The sequence below is a fragment of the Xenia sp. Carnegie-2017 genome, unplaced genomic scaffold (genome assembly GCF_021976095.1).
Source record: "Xenia sp. Carnegie-2017 unplaced genomic scaffold, XeniaSp_v1 HiC_scaffold_24, whole genome shotgun sequence".
Taxonomy (NCBI): Eukaryota; Metazoa; Cnidaria; class Anthozoa; order Malacalcyonacea; family Xeniidae; genus Xenia; species Xenia sp. Carnegie-2017.
This window is the reverse complement of record NW_025813487.1, coordinates 18706383-18733098: the sequence shown is the minus strand read 5'-3', so window position 1 is coordinate 18733098 and position 26716 is coordinate 18706383. Positions and strand designations below refer to the sequence as shown.

At 33.8% G+C, this 26716-nt stretch overlaps 1 protein-coding gene and 3 long non-coding RNA genes across 6 annotated transcripts in view; all 4 read left to right on the top strand.

The window, feature by feature from the left end:
* Positions 1-2711, top strand: part of LOC124451726 — a 32511-nt gene extending 29800 nt beyond the window's left edge. Inside the window, exon 4 of one of the 2 annotated variants that reach the window (XR_006950622.1) lies at positions 2692-2711. This is a non-coding gene — a long non-coding RNA (uncharacterized LOC124451726). Of the gene's footprint in view, positions 1-2164; positions 2658-2691 lie in introns of those variants that run through there. The other variant, XR_006950620.1, reaches the window with a different exon arrangement.
* The window catches only part of LOC124452309 (hemicentin-1-like), a 275710-nt gene that overhangs the window by 199579 nt on the left and 49415 nt on the right, over positions 1-26716 (top strand). Inside the window, exons 15-16 of the mRNA XM_047002889.1 lie at positions 10710-10986; positions 11020-11022. Coding sequence (XP_046858845.1) covers positions 10710-10986; positions 11020-11022 — 280 coding nt within the window. The remainder of the gene's footprint in view (positions 1-10709; positions 10987-11019; positions 11023-26716) is intronic.
* LOC124451763 lies at positions 61-612 on the top strand. The gene is made up of 2 exons (XR_006950664.1): positions 61-155; positions 454-612. It is a non-coding gene; the product is annotated as an uncharacterized LOC124451763 (long non-coding RNA).
* On the top strand, positions 22141-26668 carry LOC124451732. 2 transcript variants are annotated; one of them, XR_006950631.1, is made up of 5 exons: positions 22141-22203; positions 22282-22536; positions 25149-25368; positions 26055-26217; positions 26393-26668. It is a non-coding gene; the product is annotated as an uncharacterized LOC124451732 (long non-coding RNA). The 2 variants fall into 2 exon arrangements; XR_006950632.1 differs by lacking the exons at positions 25149-25368; positions 26055-26217; positions 26393-26668 and adding an exon at positions 23286-23296.

The window sequence follows — 26716 nt, the reverse complement described above, 5'->3', positions numbered from 1 at the left end:
AAGGAATTTCAATATTGGAATCATTCTCATTTGAACAAATTTTGTAATTGTGCTAGCTCCTATATCAAGCTCATTCAGTCTATCGCTGTCGATAATTACGTCATCGATGACGTTTACCTTTACGTCATCAATTAGTTCCACTTCCACTAATAACGGTAACTTTTTTAACGTTTTTTTCTTTAATTCTTTAATGTGGAACATCATTTTTGGAGAGTGTGTCTAACCGTTTGTTTTTTAAACTTTTTTATTAATTTATCAATTTACGTATGACCTGACACTAACTTTAGTGTGTATTGTGAATTTTATTTTTTTTAAATATCGCATTGTTTCATTCTGGCTATTTCAAACTATTTGCTAGACCTATTTAAAAAGCTATTGATTAATGTTTAAATTTGGGGTCGTCAAGAAGACTGTATGATAAAATTTATCAAAGTTCACAACTTTTTATTTAAGTTAGCCAAAATACTTCTACAAGCAAAGATAATGGCAACAATAATTCTACAGTTAAAGATGATGATGATGATGGACCAAATATTGCTCTGATTGTTGGCATTGCTGTTTGAGCGGTTTTCCTTGTCGCCATTATGGTTGTTGTCATTTTCTGCTGTCGTATTACTAATTATTAAGTATCTACTTTTGTGTTATGTTTATTGTAGAAAAAGGATACCAGTAAGTGAATTATTCATTTTAATTTTCTTTGTGTAATATGTGATGTTAATGTGTTTTGTGTTTCTCATCTTTTGAATAAAATATTTTCATGGTTTCAGCAAGTTAGAGAAGCTGTTGTTTTCGTACAGTACAAACTGTTGTATTAATGTTATATCTATATTTTCTTCGTTTCGTCCATATCATGTACAAAATTTAATCATGGTTGTTAATGTTGCAGCGGTGAAAATGGTGTTGAACCATTAGCTGGAGCTAATAATGCACAACCCAATCATTATGAAGAGACTGGAGGACTTAGAGAAAATGCTTATGAATCTATTGGTAATCAATATGAAACAGTAAATAATCCATCAACAAGTGATGAAAATAAACCATCAACAAGTAAAGCACCACCACCTGTTTATGCCTCGATGGATAGAGAAAATAGAGAAGGAAATCCGGTTTGTTGTGGATATTTGTCATTTATTATTTAGAAATAAAATTTGTGCATTTATTTTGTTTTAGTTGGATTATGGTGATGATTAATTTGAATGCATCATGTGATTATGCAGGGAGGGTTAAAAACTGCTCGTATGTGAAAGCACCCATATATTTAGAATTATTATTATTTAGCAGTAATTTATTCCTAAAGACCTGTAAACACACTTGAAAACAATACATACGAATTGCTTCATTGAAACTTGATTTTATATTAGACGAGTGTCTCTAATAAACGTTCAGTCTGCAATAGACAAACCCGGCACATTGTCATAATTTAAATTGTTTTATCGATTGGGCTAAGAAACCGTATATTTAGTCTTGACTTTGTTTCTGTTTTGCTCACAATAAGGTGATAGAAATGATGTAAACGTCTCTCTCTATTTCACTACTCGTATCAACTTAACGTCCCTCCCTTTCCTCGAACTGCTATGAAATTTATTTAACGTCACGGGTTTATTAGATCATTTACCATGATTAAAAACTACATATATTTTATTATCATATGTATATATGATAAAGTATATACCAAGTGTATAACAATGTGCCCTCCCGGCTATCACCATAGTGAAATGGTGACTCCTGCACTTGGGACACAGGATGTACGTTTACACATTGTATGGATTGTTTTGTAACCAGAGTGCTCAAACATAATAGAAAAAAACAATGTTTGTAATTACAATATATACGTATTTTTTCTGTAGATTTAAAAGATGTCCCTTAAAAAAACCCGGCTCAAAATCGTCCTGCACCAACTGAATACGCCAGGATTGATATGAGTAAACTAGCACCTGTCGAGAAAAAAGACGACAAGAAAGGTGATGACAAAAAAGGCGATGAAAAGAAGGAATAGTAAGTTTTATCTTTTGGAAAAGATCCACAAAGCTCGACGTAATTCTTTGATGGTTGAAGAAAAAAGTAAAAATTGATTCATTTGTTGAATATTTTTTTAAAAAATGCCGAAAACATGTTTTTCTTTCTCTTATTATGGTAGTTTAATCTTATTATAAATTTCCTTTAGAACTGGCGATCGTCGTTAATAAAACAAGACTACGTAGAGACTGTTACTACATTTATAAAGTTTTATTTTGTTCTTCATTATATAATCTAGATTTGATCTCTAAACAGTATTAAACCGAATACTTTATGATTGTGTCTGTGTACATAATCTTTTGCCATGAACAAACTTGAATCTTGGCATCTATGCTACAGTTTGTGAATGTGTATTTTACTTGCCTTTATAAGGCAACAACATTACACACTGACTTTAACGCAGCGTTTTGAATAGAATATTGTTTTAATCTTAGTTTAACTTTGATTATTTTAATTATCATGGTTAAACCATTTAAACTTTTATTTACATAGAAATTAAGTGTAGAAATTAGATAGAAAAATCAAGCAATGTCAAGGAGTGTGATGGAAAACTCTTTAAATTGCTTCTTTACGATTGAATCATTTCATATGCATTAGTGTAAGGGATGTTTACGAATAAAACAATTTCGTGATCATTATTATATTTTTGCTTCTTTATTTTCGTGTCTACTGTAGATGTGAGATTTGACCTACCCTCAAAGACAAACTAACATTGAGTGGCTTTGTTTCAGCAAGCTTGGGCGGTAATAGCAATTTTTTAATTTAAAAATTTCTAGGAAGACAGCAAACTGCAATTTAAAACAATTCAGTGAACAAAATTTTAACGTGTGAGTCACTGCATAATGGATAGTGCTATCCTTGCTTCGTGTAAACAATGCTTCAATTCCATAAACATCAATGGTAGTTTTCAGCAAACAAATATCTCAATTATGCTCATCAGTGGACAATATTCACAGCCGTTCCATCAATTGCAGAAATGTTTGGTATTTGTGACCAATAACAAAAACTTCAATTCTGTGCATCTATGTTTTTTCCACAAATGATTTAATTTTGATGTAGCAATATCCAATTGATAAATTTAGGTTCAATAATAACTCCACCTGGTTAGTCAAAGATTTCTATTTTTACCTGAATCTTCTCACAATATAACTTGGAGATTTAATGTTACCTCATCCATAATTGCACGTGTTTGGTCCTTTATCCCTCGTAGTTCTACTGCTGCACAACGACTTGCAACGATAACTGGTAATGGTGAACCGCGATATGATTCACCACCTTTAGCATTTCAAGTTTTTAAACCTGCAACTCTGATGTTAAAGAATGTCGATCAAACAGCGGTGTTTACACATTTACTGTCGTAGCTAATACTGCTGACACACAAAGAAAGTAAATGTGTATATTCCCTGTAAGTTTTTATTTTGGTGTTTTTTGTCTGATGAGTAGTCTGCCGAAATGCATAGTGTCTTTCAGCTTTAAAAACAGTTCTTTTAGAATTGTTTGGTTAGTGTTCTGCTTTCAACAGTTCTTTTAAGAACTATTGCGTTATTATTTTAACCATTCACCATGGTATTTGCTCTTTTTTAAACAATTTTAACTTCTAATATACCCGATTAAAAAGAGCAAAGTCGTCTGACGTCATCCATGTACAGTCCTTTGCAAAACAGAATTTTGCAGTCCAACCATCTGAATTAAATTTGCTTGGGTTGAAGTGGTAAAAGTTAAAGGACAACTTGGTTATTTGTCATTTGATTCACTGTTTAACGAAATCAAAAATTTCTCAGTGATGCATGCCCCCTGGGACTCGTCAAGAACATTCTCAATCTAGTCACGTTTGGTATTTTCAGCTAAAGACTGCAGGATAAGATCATTGGTAAGATAGATAGGGTTAGCAGGGGGGCGGATCAAGCTTTCCCAGGGCCCCTGGCGATTCCAAAGTCCCCCCCCCCTCCTAACTGGAATTCTTTGTAGACAAAATATAAGAAATTTTAAATTGTGCATTAAAATTGTGAAAATTACTAAGAATATTTCAGCAAAAGCGATTTATACAGATGTTATTTTTCACAATGATTTTCTTACAAATCCACTTGTGGATGCTCACCGTCTTCAAGAGCATTGTAATCAACTAGGAAATGGATATTGGCACAGCGTGTCGAAGTATGCTTTCATAATTTATACATTCATCTAAAAACACCATTAAGTCATATGTAAGGATGAAATTACAGAATAAAGATTGTGTGGCTGGTATTCTGTTTTTAAAACAACTCTGGGCAATTTGTGTGGCTTGTCATGAGAAAGGTTTTGATAAAATATGATCGCTCTGTTACATATGACAGCGTTGTCACGGCGTTTACATTCTTTTCATTACTTATATAAATATTTGCACAACTTGAGACCCGGAAATAAAGTGAAATAAGGAAAATTAGCTGGTTTATTTAAGAAATACGAGAAGATTTTTCACAAGCTTAGTTACTTCAGTACTGTTTAAGGTAAAGTGAATCATTTAAAATGTTATCAAATATTGACTGTTCAGTTCATTTGTAAATAATTTTATTGACATTTCACGGAATTTCCTGTGGAATTAAGAGTTGTCTGAGATGTATCATAGTGGAAAGTACGTTAGTACACTTTTGCAAACTACAACACGATGTATAAACACAATGTTTTCGAACGAAACTTTTGTAAGTTTTTACTGATGCTCTTGTTTCCTTCAATATTGATTATAGGAAATCAAAAATATACATAAAATATGAAGGAATACATCATATATTACTGCATAGTAGTTCTGTGGTTTGACTTAAGTCATATCTTCATCTTAACTCTTATAGACAGAATACAAGATGGCAAAGTTTGGTTTCCTGTCATTTGTTTTGTTCAAGTGGATTTTAAGTTGTCAAGGTATTTATTAATTTTATTGACTATTAAGGGAGTAAATGTTTGTATTTGTGAAATAAAAAAAGTGGAATTTGCTTAGAAATTTAAGCTAAATTGACTGAAAAAGTCTTAAGTCTGCATTATGTGTACAAAATAATCATTGCAGTTCTGCATTGAATGAAATAATTTAAAAGCAATACCTTGCAGTATTTTAGAAGACAAAGAATGTTCTTTACATTCTATAAATATTTGCACATAATGGCTTTTTAGCAGAGAAGTAAGAATATTTCATTCATACTAAGGCAGCAAACATTTTTTGTGGTAAAATTAAAATATTAATAGCCCTGTGCTTGTACAATAATGACAAATGTGTTTCACCATTATAAAATATGTTACTTTATGTGGCTATAGTGCAATCATAAGTCTAAATTATATTTATATGCCAGCTATAATTTATCATTTGATGCTCATACCAATGTGTGAACAATTTTTAAATGCTGATGACTGCACTCACATATACCAACACACTAAATCTTCTGTTAATTGGAAATTGACCTCAATCATTCAGTTTGATATTCTTTTTCCATTAAGTTTTCAAAATCCACCACTTTTTGGGATTTAAAAATTTTAGTTACTTCTGTAGTATTGCTTATTTTTTATTGTAAGTAAAAGATCACATTTGGTCTTGATGTTGTCACACATTTTCCAATCATTCAGCTCAATTTTAATTTAATGGAAAAAACTTGCTTATCTCTTTAAAAAACTTTTTTATCAATTTCACAATTTTGGGGGGGAATCCGGGACTGTAGGGTTTTCTTAATTTCTCTCAAATACATTACAGTTGGAAACTGGTTGCTGTTTTTTTATACCAGGTCAGAGTAATGTTTATCTTTTTCAGTTTTGATCAATAAGGCTCTTACAGATACATGTAGACAGGTACTTGTTACAGCATTTGCCATGTGATTGCCGGCTTAGAATTGCGCCAACGTATCCTCTGCGTGTCGTAAAAGACGACTAAAAGGGGTTGGTGTAAGGAAGGGCATCCTACCGTAAAACTTTTGCTCCAACAAAATTCATGAACTTTGGAAAAGAGGATATGGCCCCCAGTCCCCGGCAGCCCTTCAGTGGGCAGGGGGTGCGAAGAATCTCTGGATCGAATGTTGGTGGAAGTGTCACCCTTCGGGTAAGCACAGTGAACGTTGGGACAATGAAGGGAAGGAGTGCAGAAGTGGCGGACATGTTGAATGAAGGAATTGATGTGTGTGGAAGGTAAAAGGTGAAGGTAAAGGGTGAAGATAATGGAGCGAGATTTAAGTGGTTTTGGAAGGGAAACGGAAGTGGCACGAATGGTGTTGGCTTTGCGATAAGAGAGGATTGGGCGAAGTCGGTTGTAGCAGTGAAGAGAGTTTCGGACAGAGTCCTGAGAGTTGATGTAGTTATTGAGGTCGAAGTTGTGAGTTTCGTTGTGGTGTATGCTCCGCAGGTTGGACGAAGTGCGGAGGAGAAGGAAAAGTTCTACGACAGCGTATGCAGTGAGCAGACATTAGAGGGCGATGTGTGATGCTTGGTGATTGGAACGGTCATGTGGAAGCGTAAAAAGGATACTGTGCGCATGGTGGTTTTGGAGTTGGTGATATGAATGCTGAAGGCGAGGCGATATTGGAGTTAGCAGCGAGTTGTGGGATGGTGGTAGTGAATACGTGGTTTATAAAGGAAGAAAGCAAGCTTGTGACGTATGAATCTGGTGACAGTAGGACGGTGGTGGATTATACTGGAATGAAAAGAGAGGAAAACGTAAAGGATGCAAAGTGATTGCAGGAGAAGAATGTGACGCAAGCTGCTGGTCATGGACTGGAGAATCAGGAAGGAAGAGGAGAAAGGTTGAGGGTAAAGGCAGGCTGGCGGAAGTTACTGATCGAATGAAGGAAGCAGTGTTTCCGTGACGAAATTGCGACATTGAATGTTGAGGTGAGACGGTGGAGGACGATGACGCTGGAGAAGGGTAAAGGCAGCGGAGAAGTATGGAAAGTAAAGGCGGTGTAAGAAGAACAGGCATGGTGGTGGATCAACGAGTCAGCGAAGTGATTGGCGCGAAGAAGTTGGCATTTAAAAAGTTGGAGAAAGTCGCGGACTGAAGCAGATAGGATCGATTACATCCGGTTCAAGAAAAGGCGCGAAAGGAGGTGGCTAAAACGATAGAAAGCAGCATCAGAAAGAGCTCGTAAAATGCAGGAGAAAGGACGAAAAGGTTTAGAACGGCTAGAAGGAGCAAGAAGGAGAGGAACGATATTTGGGGCTCCTGGCGTGCAGAACCACGATGGGGAGTTGAAGGTGTTATTGGAAGACAGGTTAGAAGTGTGGAGGGCGTACTGTGACCGTTTGATGAATGTAGAATGAGTGGAATGGAGAAGTTGAAGCGGATGAAGTTTTGGGGCCGGAAATAGTGACTGTTGATGAGGTGGCGGCGGCTCTGCAAGATGAAGTGAAAGGAAAGGCGACGGGACCGAGTGAAGTGGGTAGCGAAATGTTGGACAATAAACTATGAGAGTTGTGTAATGTAGCGAACGAGGTTTTGAGGGCTCAAAGATGCCGAGTACATGGAGAAAGAGTGGTCCCGCTGTACAAAGGAAAAGGGCAGCGACGGTATGGAATTACAGGACTATTAAGCTGATGGGCATGCGTTGAAGATAGTAGAGAAGTGGAAAGAAGGTTGAGGAAGTTGTTCGGATGGGGAAGAGCAGTATGGAGGGGAAGGAAGACGGATGGTGAGTGTGGAGGAAGGAGAAAGGAGAACAGTTGTATATGGTGTTTGTAGATTTGGAGAAGGCGTTTGATAGAGTTCCGAGAAAGGTGATCGAATACGCGCTGCGTAAGAAAGGTGTGACAGAGAATATGGTTCGGGCAGTTATGGAGACTTATGAAGGTGTAGAGGCGGTGGTTACGGAGGAAGGTGTTAGATCTGGTGTTTTGAGGTAAAGTTGTGTTCATCAAGGTTCAGTCTTGTCGCCGTTACTGTTTGCTTGTGTGATGGATGTACTGACAGAGGGAAGTGAGAAGAGGGATGCTGGTGTTTGTTGTATGCAGATGACATTGTCTTGGTGGCGGAGTCGAAGCGAAAGTCATGGAATGGTACCGAGAATGGAAAACGGCAATAGAAGTCAAGGACTGAAAGTGAATGAGGCAAAGACGAAGGGCAGATGCTCGAGGAAGGTGGAGGAAGGACAGTGATAAATGGCCATGTGTGGTGGAAAGAGTGGAATGATAATGGAATGGGAAATGCAGGAAGGATAAATGTCCATTGACAAGAACTGATTTTGAGTGCGGGACGGTCGAAGTGGTGGGCGAGGCGCGATTGAACGGTTTGAACTGGGTGACGTGAGTTTGGAAGGTGTATCGGAGTTTAAATATCTGGGCGATGTGTTAAATGATGGTGGAGGTGCGAGCAAGCGGTGAGGAACAGAGTTCAAGCAGCGTGGTGGAGTTTTAGAGTTGTCGGGAATGTTGTGCGGAAAGTCGACTTCGTTGAAGCAGAAGGGAGAATTGTATAAGGCATGTGTTAGAAGTGTTTTGGGATATGGAGCAGAGTGTTGGGCGCCGAAAGCAGAGGACCTGAGGAGATTGGCGTCAACGGAAAGGAGAATGCTTAGGATGATGTGTGGTGTAACGTTGATGGATAGGATTCGAAGTGAAGAGATTAGAGAAAGAGTTGGTGTTGAGTGTATCGAGAATTGGGTAAGGCGCCAGCGTTTGAGGTGGTTTGTGCATGTGGAAAGGAGGGAAGAAAGTGCTGAAATTCGTAGAACGTTGTATATGAATGTTCATGGAGTCCGCAAACGAGGTAGACCGAGAAAGAGATGGATGGATGCTGTGAACAGTGATATGAAGGCGATGGGTATAACGAGAAGTATGGCGAGAGATAGAAACGTTTGGCGTGGAAAAATTCATGGACCGGTCAACCCCCCTGGCGGGGATTAATACTGGCCGGTATACAAATGTTGTTTGTTTGTTTGTTTGTACTTGTTACAGCATCCTCTGCTACTGACCTCTCAGCGTTGAGCTTAACAGTTAAAATCTTTTCTTGCTTTTTCTTCTAATTACTTCTGTAGTATTTTAGTTACTTCTGTAGTATTTTGCTTATTTTTTATTGTAAGTAAAAGATCACATTTGGTCTTGATGTTGTCACACATTTTCCAATCATTCAGCTCAATTTTAATTTAATGGAAAAAAACTTGCTTATCTCTTTAAAAAACTTTTTTATCAATTTCACAATTTTGGGGGGGAATCCGGGACTGTAGGGTTTTCTTAATTTCTCTCAAATACATTACAGTTGGAAACTGGTTGCTGTTTTTTTATACCAGGTCAGAGTAATGTTTATCTTTTTTCAGTTTTGATCAATAAGGTTCTTACAGATACACATATAGATGTACTTGTTACAGCATCCTCTGCTACTGACCTCTCAGCGTTGAGCTTAACAGTTAAAACCTTTTCTTGCTTTTCCCTCTATGTCTTTATTCATGACCACCATACACATCCACAATAGCTACCTCCCAGGTTATACTTTTCATTCTGGACTTCATGAATGGATTTCATGAAAAAGAAATAATGCAAAATTATTGTTATTGTTAATTTTTGACTTAGTTTTTTAACTTATTTTGGTTATTAAGAAATTAAATAACCTTTGAACTTAAGTAGAGATGTTTTCGTAAAATTTCTTATGAACTTCTCGTATAGTTTTATGTACGTTGAATAAACATTTGATTTATATTCAAAATCATTTGTACGTATTACGTACCTATTTTTATTCAATTATCTTCATTTCTTGTCATAGGAGTAATTCAATCACCTCCCCCTGGAACAAGTTTTACATTTCTACCTGGAGAAACACACAATATAACGTGGACATTTAATGATAATGAAAGTGATTTGCAATTTAGAAATTGGCAATTCACTGGTAGTAATGATGGTTCACCAAAAGCACTTTTGGCCACTGTCATTGAAAACTCTAATGTACTAAAGACCAGTGCACCAATTCTTCCAAATTATGACGTCTACAAACCTTCAACGCTGCAATTAAGAAATATCACTCATAGTTATGATGGAACTTATGAGTTTGAATTTAGAAGAAAAGATGGTATTGCTTTTATATCTACAGTCAGAGTTTTTGTTGCAAGTAAGTCATCCCTATTTTTTATTAGCTATTTAACATTTTTATCAGTTAGGAATTTATATTGCTCATTTGAAGATTAACCAAATTACAGTATGTTTTATGTCGACCATTTTTGACCATTCTTGATACGTTTGTGTTTTCAACTTTTTTATTTACTTAAAGATTAGAAATATTTTTTAACATTTGTTTCCAGCCAATCATTTTTTGCGACGTTATAGCCATTATCTAAAGATTTTCTAAATGAGCTATGGAATCGTCAAAACCAGTTATGTTTGTATCATCAGCAAACAATCTAGGTTTTGTTTTTGACGGACATCTTTGATGTCTAAAGCGAGAGTTTTTATTGCAACTTTGTCTAATTTTTGTGTTTTTGCATTTTTACCATTTTTAGAAATTTATATTTCTCATTTGAAAATTAATAAAACTACAATATGATTTATATCAAACATTTTATACGAACGAGAATTCTTTTGACAGTAAACATGTTTTTGATAGCCTATAACGACGTATTCAGCGTGATGAGAGTTGTCACCTTTCTGTTACTCGATTACTCAAATTTGCCCGATTATACTGCAATTTGTCTTCCTATTTTTAGTGAAACCAACTATTATCATGACTAATTTAAGTGAAAAATATTTTTTACTTTTAACTTCAGTGAAACCAAATGTGGTAATTAATTGTTCAAATCCTTTGGTTGTGAATGAAGGTGATAATGTGTCATGTGTATGTAGAGGTGAAGGAGGTAACCCTCCTGCTAATGTCACATGGTTTGATAAAGATAACAACATAATTGGTGATGTTGGAGTTGTAAGTAATACATTAGTAATCACTAATGTTGCAGTGAATGATGGTGGAAGAATTTACAAATGTGAAGCACAAAGTTATGATGATACAGATTATAGAGATGAAAAATCCATTGAAATACAAGTAAAGCCTATATGTAAGTTTGTAAGACACCATTTCAGATCGTATTATAAACGTTTACAGAATATTGAATTTTGTTAATTCTATACAGATCCACCACAACAAACCAATATTACCATCAGTCCAATGTCAGTAAAAAAAGGTCAAAATGTGATAATAACCTGTGAATCAGATGGTTATCCTGAACCAACCTACACTATTTATCATAACGGTGCAGTTATCAGTAATAATAAGATATACATCATTCAATCTGTCAACTTCAATAACGCTGGTTCATATCGTTGTGAAGCAAAAAATAAACTGGGAAATGATTCATCTGATGTTAAAAATCTTACTATCATCAGAGGTAGAATTAAAATTTTACTTCATCAATTTTTGGGCTAGTCTTCTACATTGTACATGAACAAATTACGACTGTTCAGTTTCATCCCATTTGTACACGATAGTACAAGATTGTGCTGAACAATGAAAATAGTTATATATTTTTCTTTGTTGGCGAGATTTAGATTCTTTGTGCTGAAAGACTACCACTGCCAATTATGATTGACACTTAAGCCAACACCTCATATGCCCCTTTTTCTGCCTGCTGCGCTGACGTATGCATCTTTCGTCACCTAGCTGTTAACTTTGCCTATTGCATATCGTCATTAAATAGGTTATCAAAAGCCTTAGACGACTATGATTTGTTTATAGTTCTTTGAAGACCAACGATAGTTGTTTAGGCTTCATAATAAGTCAATATTATTTATATCTAGTCGGTCACGCCATATACTTTCAAAATTTCAAAATTTATTATTAATATACATCTTGAAAGTTGAGTGATTATTGTTATTTTGTTGTTCTTTTGCAACATCAAAGTCTTTTTTACAAAGAAGATTTTCATTAAGGCAATTGGTTAATAATGCAGCGGTTTAATGCAAAAATCACATTGGATAGCAGTTTAGTGAAAAATTTCCACTGATGTGGACTTTTAGCGAGTGATGAGCGGGCTTACTGCTGGCTTGTGACTTTTTAGGGCATCGATCCAACACTCCTAAGAAAATACACCTAACACTGACGACTACTCTCATTATTAATTTTCTTTTTCATAATTAAATTAAGAAAGGAATATTTTCTGTTTTTAATTTCAGTGAAACCAAATGTGGTAATTAATTGTTCAACACCTCTGGTTGTGAATGAAAGTGATAATGTATCATGTGTATGTAGAGGTGAAGGAGGTATCCCTCCTGCTAATGTCACATGGTTTGATAAAGATAACAACATACTTGGTGATGTTGGAGTTGTAAGTAAGACATTAGTAATCACTAATGTTACATTGAATGATGGTGGAAATTACAGATGTAAAGCACAGAGTTATAATGATCCACGTTTTACAAATGAAAAATCTATTGAAGTAACAGTGAAAGCTACTTTGTAAGTCTTTTATAGCATTCTCTAGCCACACAATGCAATTAACATCTCGACCTTTTCCTTAGACTTAATGGAAATGTTCAATTCAATCTATCCAATGCTCAATCAAAATGCTCCAATCTTGTTATCATATGTATATTAGTATTGTATACAGATGAACTCTTTTGATTTTTTTCCATATTTTTAAGTTCTATGCTTCTTCTCTAGACAACGTTCTTTGTGATGACCAAAAAGAGAGAATAAAACAGTGCAAAACAGAATGGTACATTATTTTAATAACTTTAACATCTGGAATTATCGTTGGAATTTTGGTTTCTATTGTTTTTCAATATCGCCGACATTTGTTTTGTAAAAATTGTCAACAATTTCAATCTCCATCTGAAGTTAGGAAAAATTCTGTTGATACAACTTATCAAGAATTGGATTTATCAAAAATTAATAATAAAGAAGATAATTATCAATCATTGAGACCAAAGGATGACACAATTGATAAAACTTATCAAGAACTGGACATATCGAAAATGAATAAAGAAGACAATTATCAATCATTGAGACCAAAGGATGACACAGTTGATACAACTTATCAAGAACTGGACATATCGAAAAGGAATATCGAAAATGATAATTATGAATCTTTGCAAAAAAAATAATGAATCGGAGTACGAGATAGCCGACGAAAGAAGAAATTATGAGAACAGTAATTTGTTTTCAAGAAAATCATAAATTTATTCTAAACATATGTTTATAAACATTTTCCATGTTGTAAAGTCACAATGGCGCTTTTACGAACATTTTCTGATAAGATTTGAATTTTGCATCTTTTCCTCCCTTTGGAGCTGCCAATACTTTATGATTCCCAGAAGGAAGCCATTTTTGGATGAGAAAATACACTGGTCATTCTGACTCATTCATTAGTTGTTTTTGATAACAGTGTAAGGTAATACTGTTTTTGAATGAGTATTTTCCATTTATCTTACTATACACCTGTCTTCCTGACTTGTTTCCTGTGTATACCAAATTGTTTAGAACAGGATCACGAAGAGGCTCTGGAAAAGCACGAAATCTTATTTCTGATGAACCTAAATCGTAAATTTCAAAATTTGTCTTTGATTAGGGAATGCCTTGAGACCCATCTAGTTAAGAGATGACCATAGTTGGATAGTTAAGAACACCTTTAGTGATCTACTATGGAGCGCCAATCGTAACAAAAATTGTTTACAGTTTGTACGGTTTCGTTTTTAATACAGGGTTAGTGGGGTGTTCGACAACACAAAGAGAGCCTCAAAAATGCGGGGACCTTTACAAAATTTACAGTCTTAATACTTCAAATATAAACAAATGTACTGGAGAATCCCAACTGTTTGATATCGCAATGCTCCAGACATACAAAAACCTCCATCATCCGGGAGTAACAATAAAACTTTTAACGTTTTGATATTTCATTCTCAATCTGAATGCTAAAACAACAAGAGCAATAACTTTAACTTTATAAATCAAAATTTCAAAATTATTATTAATATACATCTTGAAATTTGAGTTATTATTGTTATGTTGTTGTTTCCAACATCAAAGTCTTTTTACAAATGAAATTTTCATTAAGCAAGTTGGTTAATAATGCAGCGGTTTAATCCAAAATCTCATTGGATAGCAGTTCAGTGGAAAATTTCCACTGATCCGAAATGATATTGATGGATAAACGTGTATATAGCTTGTAGCTGATCAGTTCAGCTGGGCCACGCTTATACATCTCGGATTCCCGTTGTAAGAAAAATATAAACTATATAATGAAAATTTCAATGGTTGCCAAATCAATGGGAAAATTAGACTAATCTGAATTTTCTAATTAGCGTGCTGCCTGCTGGATTTGCCAGGGCAGGACCATGCACACTTACACATCTCGAAGTCCCGTCTGGTCTCGTTGCACCAACTTTTTTCTTTTCTATTGTTCTTTTTTATCGTTGTGAAGCCATGATTAAACAGGAAAGTTTAAAATCTCACTGTCAACGAAGGTAAAAGGACGAATTTTACTCTTTCGTTTGTTTTTGTTGATCAAATATCATTCTTTTTTTTGTATTTCATGTCATGTTCATCTTAAAAATAATAATGGTTTTCACCAAAGTTGCTTGACTATGTATACTTTCTATTTAATAGATAATGATCTTGAATGTATTGATCCATAATTAGGCCGGTACAAACTGAACAATGTTTTTAATTTGATTTATTTACAGTTAGTTTAACGGTAAATATAAGTCGTAGATACATCTGTTGCATTTTCATCTCTTTTGACTTCATGATTTTAGTTGATGTAAGAACGAGTTGATTTCTGTGTATTTAGCATTTGTCGTTTGATTTTTTGCCATAACCTGTGAATTTGTTTAACAACTGTATCTCCGAATTCGGTAATTTTTTATTGATTTTAGTAAGTTTTGGAGCTTGGCTTGGTAATTTACTTTCAGAAAGTCTGCTCACGGTGGGGCACACTGATTAAATACATCTATTTTATTCAATGTATTTTGGTTCAATGATCACCACTTAGCATTCCAGTTATATCATTTCAATAAAAATACGCCATTGAATTACCATAGTGAATATATTGAGTGAATATATGCACAGAAATATGAAATACGCCCATTAAAACTGCATAATCAACAACGACATCACGTACGTCAAACGTTGCGAAGCAGGAAATTGAGTCTTTCTGAAATTCTCACGGAAGAAAACCAAATTACATGGGTATGTTACATTTTGCTGTATTTTTAGTGGAATAGCGTACTTGTCCTTGTTGTCTTGAATGAAAATATTGTTTTGCTGTAAAGTTTTGGCGTAAATATTCATGTAATTCGACAGGCGCTATTGAAACGAATCTCTCATCGAGAATTCTTGGTCCGAACAAAAATTAGCCAATACTAAAATTGTGTTTGTGAAGGAAGACAAATTTTAGTCTGAATTCGAGAAAATCTTTAATAATATGGTACACACACAAGTGTATACGTTAAATACAACAGCTTTTGGTATTGATATGCTTTGATGAAGATCTCTTTACCTTAACGTCGCTTTAAAGAAAGCTTTTTAAGAATTTTGATGCATTTTGAATTTCATAATTTTAAAAGACCAAGACGAAACACTACATTACATACTAAATGAGTATGTTGGGTTTCATTTCTTCTTTCATTCTTGAAAATATTTTTGGACTTCCTGTTGTATTGTTTAGTAAGGGGGTATTTATTTGAATCCGGAATGACTTTCGATCCGGAATGAACTCATTCCATTTCAAAAGAAATTCTCTTGTATCTTTACATGAATCCGGAATAAGACAACTCGATCGGGATCGAGTTCAATCCTATTTTCATTCCGGATTGAAACTTAGTTTTAATCTCATGTAAACGCGAATTGAGTTTCATTCTGAAATAATATTATGATTAATGACGAAGCACGCATGCGCCAGCGTAGTGTCTTCTGGCAAATTTAAGATCGTGAGCAAATAAGGCGGCTAAATGGGCTAAAATGAGTGCGAAGAAAAGCAACAATTAGTTTCATGCAAGTGTTAAGCTATATCAACGCAGGAGCAACAGAAAAAAAGGGTTGTTGTAATGTTTATGTTCGCCATCTTCAAATTTCGAAATTCCCGCGAAATGTCAATCGTTGTGTTGATTTCCCATGTAAACACGGTTTGACATCACGTTTCGTCATTTTGGATTCATGTAAACACCCCCTTACCAAACAAATAAAGGCCTGTTTACATGGGAATAGGGTAACCATACTTGCAAGGCTATATTTTTGTGTAGGGTGACTCTACCATTGACAGGTTTGTGTATTTCTATTAATGACAGCAACATCAGCATGTTGTAGACATGATTGCAGATGAAACATTTTGGCTTCCTTGAGGCATATTTATAAATATCCATAATTCAGTCTAAGACCTCTGAAAATTGTTTCAAATTCATTTTCATTATATTATATTCATTATATTATATTCACAATGAAGACTTAACATTCATAGAATGAAAATCTTCTTTGCCATCTCGAAAACTTCCTTGTAGATGGTGGATGGGTTCTAGTTTTATTGTTTGTCTCTGTAGAGTCATGTAGCACATTTTGTGTATAATTTTATGCTTTGGAAGCAATTTATTTTTCCTGATATGCAAATATTTTGAGTAGATATGATCTTAACATAGCCCTACTGAAAGGGATTACCTTATCTCAAACGTTTTTATAGTTTATGAAATAAAAACATCATAATCCAACTATAGTGGTAACCTTATCAATTGATATGGAAACCCTAACCCTCAGGGTTACCTTAGCACACATGTAAATGCTGCATGTAAAAGAATTTGACATTGGGTAACTTGCTTGCTAATGTAACCCTTCTGCTAGGGTTACCCTACCTCCATGGGTCTAGCAATCACTATATTTTATCATGAATCATACTGTAAACATTTGCCCATAAGCCTTGAACTTATATAATTTTGTATGCTCTCTTTCTTGGGCTTATTTATGTGGATGGAATGCTTAGATTATATTGTATGGCAGTCATCAGCACAGTATACATAACACAGTCTTTATTGACAATAGTATGAAAATTCAACAGACAAAACATTAAAACATAGTAAAAGTATGCGTAAACAGTTTGCAACTACATTAATTCTTATCCTGTAATAAATAAATGCTTGTGGGCTTTTCTGTGGACCGAATTGAAAACTAAACTAACTTCCAGTTGCCATAGTTACAAACAGTTAGTAAAAGGTAAAAATTCATTCGAAAGTAAAGTGTTTTAGTTGAATAAAGAAGAATTTCTGTTCACTATTACTTAAGAATTACACAAAATTACTTTCCTGTTCAGCTAACTGTCTTTTCCTAAAGTTCATTTTGCTAAAACAATGTCAATTCTCATCTATAACCAATGTTTCTTTTGTAGTTTGTGTATTGACAGAAATACTTTAATTACATAGTTAAATGATTTAAATTTCAAGTTTATTCTGTTAAGAACATTAGGAAAGTTAGCCCTCAAATTTGGTTGTGCCATGTAAATTTCACAATCTAGTGATCTCTTGAATAATTTACATAGCAGAACGAAAGATACGCCATTGGTCACATAGGATAATTGTAATGTAAGGTGTAAATGTATCCAATGATTCACAATCTTCAGGAAACAGTATTTATGTTAATCTTATGCTTTCCCAATCAAGTCAAGAAAGAAAAATGTTTACTGTGTTTGCACAGGTTTATGTAAACTGAGGAGACCTTTTGGAGAACTTGAGATCTGATCAGTGCAAAGCAGGTTTTGCACCTTCTTGAGTATTCTCACAAAGATCTCTGAGGTTTGCATAAGATTTTCGAGGTTTGCGTTTTAATTTTCCACAAAGTGTATTAATGAACGGTTTGCAAAATCTCTTTGATTGATTGTGGTTGAGCTACGATCGATTTACCCAGGCTTATGCAAACTCAGCCTTTTACCAATCAGCGCACATGTTTTACTGTTTTTATTTTATAAAGAAAATTAAAACACAAAAAATGTACTGCAATGATAAAGATATTTCTGTAGTAGAATTAATGGAGCATATTGCTACGCAAAATGTTGCCCATTTACGAGTAAAAGTTACTATTTTGATATGCACCATGTTTAGTTCTGTGTACCTGAGATGGGCCGCAGCGCTGACTATATTTACTAACCATGTTAACTCATGATTTTATTTTCAAAGATCATAAGCATTAAAATTCATCACTTAATTTTTTAGTGAAAATGGTAAAGACAAATTTAGTATTTTCGACTGTTACATTGATCACATTTCTTGGTCTTGCCAAAGGTATTTAACTTCAAATATCCATTTCTTTTTTTTACTTAAAAGATTTTTGATGTATTTTTATTTTCTGTTGTAGTAATATTTAATTTGTTTATTTTTTTATTCACAATTTTTGAATAGAACCTGAATTAAGAACATCAATTACTTTTGTTTTATTATTAGAAGATGTATTTTTTTCCTAAACTATCTTTTTATCAGTCATAGATATTAGCTAAATTTCAATTTCAGGAGCAATAACATCTCCACCTGATGGTCAAAGATTTGTATTTTTACCTCGATCTTTTCACGATATAACTTGGAGATTTAATGTTACTGAAAACATTACTTTATGGGCTTGGAGTTTTACACCTCGTGGTTCATCTTCCTCTCAACAAATTGCAAGAATATTTGCTAATAGCGAAACACCCCAATACTTTCCATCACCTTTAACATTTGAAGTTTTAAAGTTTTAAACATGGAATTTTGTTGCTGAATAATTTAAATCAAAGTTACAATGGTGAATATACATTTACTCTTGTAACTTCTACTGCTACTTCATCAAAAGTAAATGTTTATGTTGCTGGTAAGTTTTAATTATTTCAATCTTTCTTGTATTGTATGCATTGTTCTGAGTATTTAATGGGGGAAACTTGGCCTGAATTATTTTGCCGAAGAAACGTTTACAACTGTTATTGTGTCGTTGCAAACTTTCTTTTTCGGAGTTGGCCTTTAGGAGATTTGACAATGCTTTTGCAGTTCATGCAATTTTAACAATAAGTGGCAATACTCAAAGTGGAGACCCAAAATATGATACATCAGTCCTTAAGTCATTTGGTTTAGATGTTGAAGTCTTTAAACATTCAACTCTAATGTTAAAGAATTAAATGAAGATATGATCTTCGCACTTTTGCTGGACAATTTAAGCAATTGTCTCATGCACCTAAAAAAAATTCAGGTGACTCAACGGGATAGTCTCGTCAAAGGAAAAATATTCTTTTTCAAGGTGTTCAACGACCTCTTTGACGTCTCATTAAAAAGCACCATGCAGTTTTGTTCTCAATATTAATTGAAGCGTTGCTCTTCTCTTGAAACCTAAGGAATACAGAGTAAACAAAAAGAATGATAGCACAGCGCTATAACCAACAACTACAAACAATAACGACCTTATCTAACAACATCGTATTATGAATACAATTAATAACCATGTAATAACCATGTATTGGTTATTAATAACCAATTAATAACTATGTATTAACCTTATTAACCTTGTTATTAACCTTGTGAATACAGAGTACTTGGCACGTCCAAAAAGAGATCTCTCTGTTTCGTTTGTAGATAAAAACAATTTTCTTAAATTCATAATTTCTTTGAAAATTCATTTGAAAGAAATATTGACTCTTTCTTTTCATGTGTTGAAGATACACAATTATGTGCCTTACTAAGCGTTGCCAATTTAACTTTACCTCTTAAATTCGAGAAAATCTTCTCGACAACTGGCGAAGAACTATTTTTGTAGTGTGTTTTCTTCATTGCTTACAGTTTTTCGAGGCTTTCATCCAACTCATCAGCCAAAATCACCTTGTCGCCTTTAAAAGAAATACAAATAATGTTGAATACCGTTCTTTTCCTTGAGCCCATGTCGTGGCTTTTCAACTCATTTTCAGACTCCAAGTCAGCGTAATTCAAATGGAAGCACAGGTTATGAAAACACTATTTGGTATGACTTGCATGTTGTTCAATGGCCAGCTTGCTTCAATAATGTCTTCAGTATTTGTTTTGTTGTTTTGTCTCCACTATTCCTATGTTGAATTGTTTTTGTTATACCTGTTTACTTATATATGTTCCGCTCGTCGTTTTACTCTTTTTATTCGTTTTACCAATATCCTTATTTGACTTGGCCACAAACTTTCGTAAGTGAAATCAGTAAGTGAAATAAGTCAATGAAGTTCTTTCATCACTTTTTTATACTTCAACTGTCTGAACTTTCGTTGATTTCAATGAATGGCAATCTTCTATTTGCCACACCAAGTACACGGTCAGAAGCATAGCGATGGTTTCTATGAATTTTGCGACTAGTCTTACAATGAAGATGGTAAAGGTCACTTACCAGTCTCATGCAGCATTTTTAACTGCGTTCGATATTAACCACGCTAGACTTTGCATTTCTTGCTTGTTCAATCCACTTAATTTCAGACGTTTCAACATCCATTTGACAAACAACATACATGTATGTAATGAAAAGGTCATTTGTGGCTACAAAGATGGGTTTACCATCTCCACCAAGTTCTTCTTTTACAGGATGTGTATCGATCAATGAGTTGTGATGCACTCCTACCAAAAATGTGTATGAACAGTGGATGTATAATCCAACTTATGATTTCTCATTGTTTACTTGCTTACAAGTTAAAGCATCAATAATTTCATACCTACCGACCTTTGACAACGCGCCATTGCCTGATATGCACTCCTCTGTCAAACGGTTGGAGGATTTGATCAATTTGTTTTGCTGTGTCTTAAATTTCTAAAACAGTTATTTTCAGAATTTTCAGGTTAATGCTCTAATTCTAAAACAGTTCTTTTCCGAAATCTTGATTATTTCTTTGTTTTTTTCTGGTTAGTTTTTTTCTCGGTTTTATCTTGGGTTTCGTGGTTTTTTATTTGGTTTCAGTCCATTCACCATGGCAATTGCTCTCCTATAGTCAATAAAACTTATCGAAGTTATGTAAAATGTTGCTTTCCTAAATTCCTAATGGGATTGCTATGTTTAAAACAACTTGATTTTATTGATCAATTACTTTCACCATATATTCATTTTCTTTATTTTGAATACTGACTGAAAATTTTCTGTTTTTGTTTTCAGCTAAACCAAACGTGATAATTAATTGTTCAACTCCTCTGGTTGTGAATGAAGGTGATAATGTGTCATGTGTATGTAGAGGTGAAGGAGGTAGCCCTCCTGCTAATGTCACATGGTTTGATAAAGATAACAACATAATTGGTGATGTTGGAGTTGTAAGTAAGACATTAGTAATCACTAATGTTACAGTGAATGATGGTGGAACTTACAGATGTAAAGCACAGAGTTATAATGATCCACGTTTTAGAGATGAAAAATCTATTGAAATAACAGTGAAAGCTACTTGTAAGTTTTGTAAGAAAGCATTTCAGATCTCATTATAAACGTTTGACATTTAGGCATCAATGCCCTTTTTGCTGCCTGCTGCGCTGACGTATGCATCTGTCGTCACCTAGCTGTTAACTTTGCCTATTGCATATCCTCATTAAATAGGCTATCAAGAGCCTTAGACGACTATGATTTGTTTATAGTTCTTCGAAGACCAACGATAGTTGTTTAGGTTTCATAATAAGTCAATATTGTTTATGTCTAGTCGGTCACGCAATTGACTTTCAAAATTTTAAAAATTATTATTAATATGCATCTTTAAAGTTGAGTGATTATTGTTATGTTCTTGTTCTTTTCCAACATCAAAGTCTTTTTTACAAATAAGATTTTCACTAAGCAAATTGCTTACTAATGCAGTGGTTTCATGCAAAAATCTCATTGGATAGCAGTTTAGTGGAAAATTTCCACTAATTTTTACTTTTAGCAAGTGATGAACGGGCTTTCTGCTGGCTTGTGACTTGTTAGGGCATCGATCCAACACTCCTAAGAAAAAAACACCTAACACTGACGAATATTCTCATTATTAATTTTCTTTTTCATGACTAATTTAAGAAAGAATTTTTTCTCCTCTTAATTTCAGTGAAACTAAATGTGGTAATTAATTGTTCAACTCCTTTGGTTGTGGATGAAGGTGATAATGTGTCATGTGTATGTAGAGGTGAAGGAGGTATCCCTCCTGCTAATGTCACATGGTTTGATAAAGATAACAACATAATTGGTGATGTTGGAGTTGTAAGTAAGACATTAGTAATCACTAATGTTACAGTGAATGATGGTGTTACAAGCACAAAGTTATAATGATCCACGTTTTAGAGATGAAAAATCTATTGAAGTAACAGTGAAAGCTACTTGTAAGTTTGTAAGACAGCATTTCAGATCTCATTATAAACGTTTGTGTAGAATATTGAATTTAATTTTATTATTTACAGATCGACCACAACAAACCAATATTACCATCAGTCCAATGTCAGTAAAAAAAGGTCAAAATGTGACAATAACCTGTGAATCAGATGGTTATCCTGAACCAACCTACACTATTTATCATAATGGCGCAGTTATCAGTAATAATAAGACATACATCATTCAATCTGTCAACTTCAATCACGTTGGTTCATATCGTTGTGAAGCAAAGAATAAACTGGGAAATGATTTATCTGATGTTAAAAATCTTACTATCATCAGAGGTAGAATTAAAATTTTACTTCATCAATTTTTGGGCTAGTATCCTACATTGTACATGAACAAATTACGACTGTTCAGTTTCATTCCATTTGTACACGATAGTACAAGATTGTGCTGAACAATGAAGATAGTTATATATTTTTTTTTGTTGGCGAGATTTAGATTCGTTGTGTTGAAAGACTACCTCTGCCAATTATGATTGACTCTTAAGCCTACTCCTCATATGCCCCTTTGTCTGCGTCCTGTGCTTACGTATGCATCTGTCGTCACCTAGCTGTTAACTTTGCCTATTGCATATCTTCATCAAATAGGTTATCAAGAGCCTTAGACGACTATGATTTGTTTATAGTTCTTCGAAGACCAACGATAGTTTTTTAGACTTCATAATAAGTCATAATTTTTTATGTATAGTCGGTCACGCGATTGACTTTCAAAATTTCAAAATTTATGATTGATATACATCTTGAAATTTGAGTGATTATTGTTATTTTGTTGTTCTTTTCCAACATCAAAGTCTTTTTTACAAATAAGATTTTCACTAAGCAAATATCTCATTGGATGCGAATTGAGTGGAAAGAATTTCCACTAATTTGGTTTTAGCGCTGATAAGCGGGCTTTGTGCTGGCTTGTGACTGGTTAGGGCATCGATCCAACACTCCTAAGAAAATGCACCTAACACTAACGAATACTCATTATTAATTTTCTTTTCATAACTAATTTAAGAAAGGAATATTTTCTGTTTTAATTTCAGTGAAACCAAAGTGGTAATTAATTGTTCAACTCCTCTGGTTTTGAATGAAGGTGATAATGTATCATGTGTATGTAGAGGTGAAGGAGGTATCCCTCCTGCTAATGTCACATGGTTTGATAAAGATAACAACATAATTGGTGATGTTGGAGTTTTAAATAAGACATTAGTAATCACTAATGTTACATTGAATGATGGTGGAAATTACACATGTAAAGCACAAAGTTATAATGATCCACGTTTTAGAGATGAAAAATCTATTGAAGTAACAGTGAAAGCTACTTGTAAGTTTGTAAGACAGCATTTCAGATCTCATTATAAACGTTTACAGAATATTGAATTTTGTTAATTCTATTTAGATCCACCACAAGAAACCAATATCACCATCAGTCCTATATCAGTTAGAAAAGGTCAAACTGTGACAATAACCTGTGAATCAGATGGTTATCCTGAACCAACCTACACTATTTATCATAATGGTGCAGTTATCAGTAATAATAAGACATACATCATTCAATCTGTCAACTTCAATAACGCTGGTTCATATCGTTGTGAAGCAAAGAATAAACTGGGAAATGATTTATCTGATGTTAAAAATCTTACTATCATCACAGGTAAAATTAAAATCTTACTTTTATCAATTTTTGAGATAGTATCCTACTTTGTACGTAAATCAGAATTACTTACGACTTGTCAATGTTCATCTTCCATTGACTTGAATTTGTACACGATAGTACAAGATTGTAAAAAAAGTCTTTTTTACAAATGAAAATTTTCATAAAGTAAATTGCTTTATGAAGCAGCGGGCAAAAATCTCATTAGTTACCAAATTAGTGGGAAAATTCCACTAATCTGGACTTTTACTGACTAGCGCGCTGTGCGCTGGTTTGTAAGTGATTTGGACATGTCCATTCTTACGCTAGTCCTAGTTTGGCCGTCTAAAATTGTGATCGTACTCAAATTGTAAATCAGCTACTGCGCGTGCTCTATGGACTCAGACTGCTTCACCCTGATCCGTGGCATCAAAATTTGCCTTTTTTATCGTTCTTTTTATCGTTGTGAAGCAAAGTTTACACTGGGCAAAGATTTGATGTTAAGAATTTCACTATCAACCTAGGTAAAAAGATTGAGTTTCACTCTTTCATTTGATTTGTTCTTTTTTTCAATTATTATCTTTTTTTTTTATAGATATTTCTGTCATTCAGTATTCTGTCAGCATTTTCATCTCTTTGACATTATAATTTGAGTTGATTTCTGTGTAGCTATTTTAGCATTTGTCATTGAACCATTTGTCAAGATATTCATCTACTGATTGCAACACGAAAGGTAATTTATTTACAATGCTTTAAAATCATATTTATGTTTAAAATACTATTAGCTCTTTCTGTTCAATTTGCATGCGCTACCTGAGATGCTAAAAATCCTTAAACGAAAATTTAAGCAAATCGCTCTTTTATAACAAACTTTAGCTCTAGCCACACAATGCAATTAACATCTCGACCTTTGCCTTAGACTTAATGGAAATTTTCAATTCAATCTATCCAATGCTCAATCAAAATGCTCCAATCTTGTTATCATATGTTATCATAATGCTAAATTATTAAGTATCTACTTTTGTGTTATGTTTATTGTAGAAAAAGGATACCAGTAAGAGAATTATTCATTTTAATTTTGTTTGTGTAATATGTGATGTTAATGTGTTTTTTATTTCCCATCTTTTGAATAAAATATTTTCATGGTTTGAGCAAGTTAGAGAAACTGTTGTTTTTTCGTACAGTACGAACTGTTGTATTAATTTTGTATCTATATTTTCTTCGTTTTGTCCATATCGTGTACAAAATTTAATCATGGTTGTTAATGTTGCAGTGGTGAAAATGGTGTTGAAGCTTTAGCAGGAGCTAATAATGCACAACCCAATCATTATGAAGTGGCTGGAGAACTTAGAGAAAATGCTTATGAATCTGTTGGTAATCAATATGAATCAGTAAATAATCCATCAACAAGTGATGAAAATAAACCATCAACAAGTAAAGCACCACCACCTGTTTATGCCTCCATCGATAGAAAAAACAGAGAAGGAAATCCGGTTTGTTGTGGATATTTGTCATTTATTATTTATAAATAAAATTTGTGCATTTATGTTGTTTTATTTGGATTATGGCGATGATTTTGAATGCATCATAGAGATTATGCAGGGGGTTTAAAAAAACTGCTCTTATGTGAAAGCACCCGATATTTAGAATTATTATTATTTAGAAGTAATGATTCCCAAAGACCTGTAAACACACTTGAAAACAATACATACGAATTGCTTCATTGAAACTTGATTTTATATTAGACGAGTGTCTCTAATAAGCGCTCTGACTGCAATAGACAAACCCGGCACATTGTCATAATTTAAGGGTGTTATCGATTGGGCTAAGAAACCGTATATTTAATCTCGACTTTGTTTCTGTTTTGCTTACAATAAGGTGATAGAAAATGATGTAAACGTCTCTCTCTATTTCACTACTCGTATTAACTGAACGTCCCTCCCCTCTCTCGAACTGCTGTGGATATATATTTTATCATCATATGTATATATGATAAAGTATATACAAAGCGTATAACAATGTGCCCTCCTGGCTATCACCATAGTAAAATGGTGACTCTGCACTTGGGACACAGGATGTACGGTTACACATTGTATGGATTGTTTTGTAACCAGAGTGCTCAAACATAATAGAAAAAAACAATGTTTGTAATGACAATATATACGTATTTTTTCTGTAGTTATACTCCTCACTTGATTTAAAAGATGTCCCTTAAAAAAACCTGGCCCAAAATCGTCCTGCACCGTCTGAATACGCCAGACTTGATATGAGTAAACTGGCACCTGTCGAGAAAAAGACGACAAGAAAGGCGAAGACAAAAAAGGCGATGAAAAGAAGGAATAGTAAGTTTTATCTTTTGGAAAAGATCCACAAAGCTCGACGTCATTAATTGATGGTTGAAGAAAAAAGTAAAAGTAAAAATAGATTCATTTGTTGAATATTTTTTTAAAAAATGCCGAAAACATGTTTTTCTTTCTCTTATTATGGTAGTTTAATCTTATTATAAATTTCCTTTAGAACTGGCGATCGTCGTTAATAAAACAAGAGTACGTAAAGACTTACTACATTTATAAAGTTTTATTTTGTTCTTCATTATATAATCTAGATTTGATCTCTAAACAGTATTAAACTGAATACTTTATGATTGTGTCTGTGTACATAATCTTTTGCCATGAACAAACTTGAATCTTGGCATCTATGCTACAGTTTGTGAATGTATTTTACTTGCCTTTATAAGGCAACAACATTACACACTGACTTTAACACAGCATTTTGAATAGAATAGTTTTAATCTTAGTTTTACTTTTGTTATTTTAATTATCATGGTTAAACCATTTAAAA